Here is a 6,295-nt window from a genome sequence, read left to right on the forward strand (position 1 = left end):
ACACACACACACACACACATACATACGCACGCACACATTCTGTTATCACACACACACTCGCAGACTCTCGCGCACGCAGATATTCATCTCCCTTTTTCACTCTCCTGTCTTAGAAAGAACTTTTCCCCCACCACCTCCTCTTCTGGTTTTTTCACAATGTAACCTCGTTGGCATCGGTACCATTTTCCTCTTTCTCCGTTCTTCCATTCTCCAAACTTTCCATCTTTCCGATGAAGGGCTACGCCCAAAACGTCATACACTCTCTCTTTCCTTTCCTGAGCGTCCAATAACACTATCCGTATCATGTCCTCACTTTGTTGTTTTTTTGTTATTGTTTTTTTGAACCTATATATATATATACACACACACTCATACATACATACATGTGTGTGTACACGCATAAAATAGGCACAGGTATTGGTGTGTAGGTAAGAAATTCATCTCCCAATCACATGGGTTTAAGTTCAGTCTCAATGCATGACACCTTGGACATGTGTCTTTTACTATAATCCAAGACTGCCCAAAGTCTTGTGAATAGACTTGGTAAATAGAAACTGAAAGAAGCCCATCCTATATATCATATGTATATCATATGCGTATGTATGTATGTATGTATGTATGCATGCATGCATGCATGTATGTATGTGTTACTGTTTTCTGGCATTGAAATCATGTAATAGTTGTAAATGAAAGTCATCAAGCAAGCGATGTTTTTATGTTCTTCATTCTCATTCTTCCATAAAAACATATCTGGTAATGGGGAATATTACCTAATATGGAAACAAATGAGAGTTGGCAACAGAAAGGGAATCTGGCTATAGAAAATCTGCTTCAACAAAACTTACATGAGCATGGAAAGCGGACATTAAAGCAATGATGATATGTGTATGTGTGTGTGTGTGTGTGTGTACATATACATGTGAGTGGTTGTATTTCCAAGTCAGTGCCTAATAGTCGGAAATGAGCATCATCATCATCACCACCACCACCAACACCACCACCACCATCATCATCATCATCATCATCATCATACAAGTGGTGTCCATTTCCAATATTTCATGGAAAGATGTCTGGTCATGGGGAAATATTACCTTCTTTGGAAACAGGCAATGGTTGGCAACAAGTAGGCTATACAGTTATAAAAAAAAAACTGTCTGTTAAAACAAAATGTATATGTGTGTGTGTGTGTATTCACATTGTTCTATAATTTTAGACAATAAAGGTTGCTCATATCCTTTATTTTCCAACGTTGTTTTCACTTTAAACCATCTTATTACTATATCAGATCTACACCTGAAAGTAGGTACTAATAATTATTTGTTCTTTAAATAATAATTTTTTTTTTTTAAATCATCAGTTTTACCTTGGAATGACTGTGTCAGAAAAGTAAAAGCGTTCCTGAAGGGCATGGATGTCAAATATTGTTATCTGTGCTGGTCCTTTTGTAGTAAATGGAATATGAGACATTAGGCTGGCCAAAGTCTGTTGTAAATAGAAAAACAATTATAAATTCTCAGATAAGGATTAATATTTAAAGTATAACACACATCTCTTCTGTTTTTATTTATAAATATAGAAAATGTGAGAGATACAAGATTATTGGTTTAATACAACAAGCTAAATATATTTCTGTCTTTCATCTTATTAAACTACTAGCTGAATTACCTGGCATTGCCCGGTTTGTGCTGTTCTTATTCAGATTAGTAAACAATAAATATGAAGATATATATTTTTTTATAATAATTATTTCAAAACATATATATTTTATTTTAAAAATATCCAAATTGTAATGATAATAGAATTTCGAACTGAAAATCTGTCGATCTCAGGGTAAACAATATTCATTGTGTAATTTTAGTTGGTGTCCAAATGAATAAATTGTTGCTGTTTCCAAGTCGACAAGCAAGCAACATACAGTTGACTGCAGGAGAAACATGTAGTACAGAGATCAAGTCCAACTACCTTGATGGATTGACTCTGAGATTTGTTAATTGAAATACCAAAACTTAGTTTGACTGGAAACTGAAACCTCTTAAAATCAAATGGAACATCTGTGGGTATGAGAGGAAATTTTGGAATAAAGACATTTTCTTCTTTGTGATTACCTGTTATGATTGTTGCCTGTAGGATATAGGGCTTCATGGAAGTAACAATGAAGTGAGTTCCATTACACAGGCAAAGTGGGTCAAGATTCCTAAGCAACATAATGGGGGCATCCAGCTTTAGTGTCAAGTTATGCTGTGGCATCCCAATAGGTTTAAGTGTTTTCAGAAATTCAACAGGGTATTTAACAGCCTAATCTTGATAAACTGTTGTGTGAATTGATAGAAAAATCATTTCTGATGTATCCGTTAACTTTTGAAGAAGTTCATGATTGAGTTTATCAACTATTTCATTAGCTGGAGCCAGTATAGCTCTTTGATATAGCCAGTTTACATCAGTGTAATTGACAATCACACATACACTGATACAGACATACACTAACACAGACATTTACTAAGACAGACACACACAGACATATATTTATGTAATGAATGTGCAAACATACACACACTCATATACAAAATGTGTCATTGTCATGGTGGTAGAAAATGTCCTTTACTATCACATACATAACGATCATGCAAACACACACACACTGACAGACACATACTCATATACAAAATGTGTCATTGTGGTCGTGGTATAAAATGTCCTTTACTATGTTGTATATAATGAATGCGCAAACACACTGACAGACACATACACACTCATATACAAAATCTGACGTTGTGGTGATGGTATAAAATGTCCTGTACTATAGTTGACTATAGAAAGATTATTTTCAAGAAAATATTATATTGTTTTAATCCAAATGAAAATAAAAATTACATGTTGATACTCGTGGGGTGTAATAGTATTACCTTGTAGAATTTTGTTTGATTTGGTTGAGCTGTTTGAGAATGCATAGGGAACAGACAGACAGAGAGACAAAGAATTTTATATAGAGAGAGATTATCTCTTACTAAGCCAACTTCTCTACGATTGCACACTTTGCTAGAAAGAGTAGTCAAATCTGTTTCAAAATACATTCTATCACCTTAGAAAATGGGCAACGCATTGAACAATGTAGCCCAAGTAATATAAAAAGGATGGTATTGTTATATCTGGAATGCATTTAATCATTCACTCTTCAATTATTATCATTTCAAAAAAATGATGCTCATTATAACTAAAAAAAAATAAGTATTTACTTTTGCTGTAGGTATTTCACCCTCATTCTCAACTCGTTCCATTGTTCCAGTAGGAAAATATGGCAACAGAAAATGGAATGACCTTGCACGATATCTACAAAAGAAAATACAGAGAATCTAATCATCAAGAGAGGGTTTTAATTAGTAGGGGAATCAGAAAAGAAATCTTGATATCTATAAAATATAAAGACAGTTAAATGAGAAAAAATAACTCAAAGTCTGTAGATGCTGTTAATTATTGCAGCAAGACAAATCACAAATCCCTTCAAGTAGATGGCCCTGCTTGATCTGTAGAAAAGGCATAGGTAGAAACTACATAAGATGCACCCGAGTAAGCTTAGGACACATAAGAAGTACAGCAATATCAGAGGAAGGTTAACAGGGAAAACAGCTTTTGTCTGTGGAAGATGCACAGGTACAATAAAAGCTGAAAATGTACAGAAAGTAACCTGCGTCAACTGTCAAGGGGGTAAGCTGGAGGTAGTATATAGCTTCCATTATCTAGGTAACCAAGCTAGTAGCGGAGGTGGCATATATTTATGAAATAAAGAAGCTTGCTTCCCAACCACATGGTTCTGTGTTCAGTCCTGCTGCATGACAACTTGGGCAAGTTTCTTCTACTATATCCTTGGGCCAACCAAAGCTTTGTGAGTGGATTTGGTAGATGGAATCGGAAAGAAGCCCATCGCATGTATGTATGTGTGTGTGTGTGTGTGTGTGTGTGTGTGTGTATGTGTGTGTTTGTGTATGTGTGTGTTTGTACCTCCACCACTGCTTGACAACTAGTGTTGGTGTGTTTGTGTCCCTGTAACTTAGTGGTTTGACAAAAGAGACTGACAGAATAAGTACCAGCCTTAAAAAAGAAGTACTGGAGTCAATTCATTCATTCGACTAAACATTTAAGGTAATGCCCCAGCATGGTCGCAGTCTAATGACTGAAACAAGTAAAAGATAAAAAAAACAAAACAAATTTAAGAACAACAACAAAAAAATCTAACACTAAACAGCTATTCCAATTGCAGAACAGGCATGAAACTTGATTTTTCAATTGTTTTCTGAACTGGCATCATTGAATCATTGACTGGTGGGTGTTAAGTTCTCAATCAACCAAGTTTGTAATTTCAGAGTTGTACTTGTCTAGCAAGTGACTTGATTTAAGACCACGTGTTAAATTTATTTCATGCCAGTGAGGCACTTGTGCAGGTGATACATAAATGGCACCCATGCCAGTAACATGTAAAAGGAACCTGTGCTGGTGACACGCAAGAGGTACCCGTGCTGGTGACATATAATAAAAGATACCCACTACACTCTATGGAGTCATTGGCATTAAGAAGGGCATCCAGTCATAGAAACCGAGCCAAAATCAGATTGGATCCTGATACAGCTTTTGGGTTTACCAGCTCCAGTCAAACTGTCTAACTCATGCTGGCATGGAAAACTGATGATGTGTGTGTGTGTGTGTGTGTGTGTGTGTGTGCATGTGTGTGTGTGTGTGTGTGTGTGTGCATGTGTGTGAAAGGTTTTTGTTGCCCAACTGCAACCTGGTCACTGACAGAGTTGCAGTAGAGCTGTATCAGTGACTAGGCTGTAGTTGTGTGGCCAAATATGCTAACTTCCCTTAAAATTAATTTAAATTTAAAGATAAATTTAACAGTGCTGTGCATTATTAAATGGCTAGACTGACTCTTCCACACTGTAGCTGCTTACTTAAGTTTGCAACAAAGGTTCAGTTCCTGGTTGAATTATTTTGCTTTACTTACTATTTCTCCTGGCAAATCCAGCCACAACACATGGTGATAATTCAACAACCCATTAAAGGTCACAAAAAATATTTTTATTGGTTAATTAGCAAACTATATTGATGCTTACCTTGGAAACATATAAAGAACGGAAAGTTGTTCAAATATGATCTCAGGAGAGTGGAAACTGCCAAGGAAAATGACTGAAATAAGAAAATGATTTATGTATAAGAACTACAAAAATGATAAAGGAAATTTTGCTGAAAACAAACAAAAATAAACTTAATATATAAAATAGCTGCCTGGAATTTCGACTGTACATTGGTTTTTCAGGGATTAAGATAGTTTCACAGATCAAAATGACAAAGTAAGTGTTTAGCTTAACAGCTGTTTAGCTTAAATGGCTCAGTCTATCTAGCTGCAAATAGATACTACAATATAAGAACAACTCACCAGTGTAAAGTAGCTGCAGTACTGCATGATAAGTTATTACTGTAAAAACCCATGTAACTTACGTACATTTTTCGCAAAAATAAAAATAAACTCTAAGGGGTGTGTAAATTACATGAGTAGCTCCTTTTCAGAATTCCTTTGAATTTTTTTTTTTTTTTTTTTTTTCTTGCAAAAAGATGTACAAAACGTAAACATTCGTACTGGAAGTTGACTCATTTAATGTCAGAAAAGGTTTTTACAGAAAAAATGGTTTAAATATGAAGTTGACTTTTATTTATGCTTACTTTTTCTGTATAAATTTACTAAAACCATTAAATGGTTAACTACCTTTTGAAGTCTGACGTTCATGCCGGTAAACATGGTCTGGGCCATATTTTACATTGCTTGGAGTTTCTACCTATCACAATAGAGCACCATTGACATACATAGTGATATGGGTATTCCTGACTGAAAAAAATGTAATGATATAGATAATCTTCATTGTATGTTTTTATATACATATATATATATATATATATATATACACACACACACACACACATATATATATACATATATATACATACATCATCATCATCATCATTTAACGTCCGCTTTCCATGCTGGCATGGGCTGGACGATTTGACTGAGGACTAGCAAACCATATGCCTGCAACAGGCTCCAATCTGATCTGGCAGAGTTTCTACAGCTGAATGCCCTCCCTAATGCCAACCACTCCGAGAGTGTGATGGGTGCTTTTACATGCCACCGGCACGAGGGCCAGTTTGGCGGTACTGGCAATGGCCACGCTCAAATGGTGTTTTTTACATGCCGCCTGCATAGCAGTCAGTCCAGCGGCACTGGCAACGACCTCGCTCAAATGTTTTG

The 6,295-nt window shown here is 35.7% G+C and overlaps 1 protein-coding gene across 1 annotated transcript in view; it reads right to left on the reverse strand.

Annotated features, from left to right (window-relative positions):
- The window catches only part of LOC106877469 (uncharacterized), a 54,513-nt gene that overhangs the window by 13,130 nt on the left and 35,088 nt on the right, over positions 1-6,295 (reverse strand). Inside the window, exons 4-6 of the mRNA XM_014926375.2 lie at positions 5,106-5,178; positions 3,234-3,327; positions 1,364-1,482 (exon numbers count right to left, since the gene is read on the reverse strand). Coding sequence (XP_014781861.1) covers positions 1,364-1,482; positions 3,234-3,327; positions 5,106-5,178 — 286 coding nt within the window. The remainder of the gene's footprint in view (positions 1-1,363; positions 1,483-3,233; positions 3,328-5,105; positions 5,179-6,295) is intronic.

Source organism: Octopus bimaculoides, chromosome 3 (assembly GCF_001194135.2).
Source record: "Octopus bimaculoides isolate UCB-OBI-ISO-001 chromosome 3, ASM119413v2, whole genome shotgun sequence".
In the NCBI taxonomy this organism is placed as follows: Eukaryota; Metazoa; Mollusca; class Cephalopoda; order Octopoda; family Octopodidae; genus Octopus; species Octopus bimaculoides.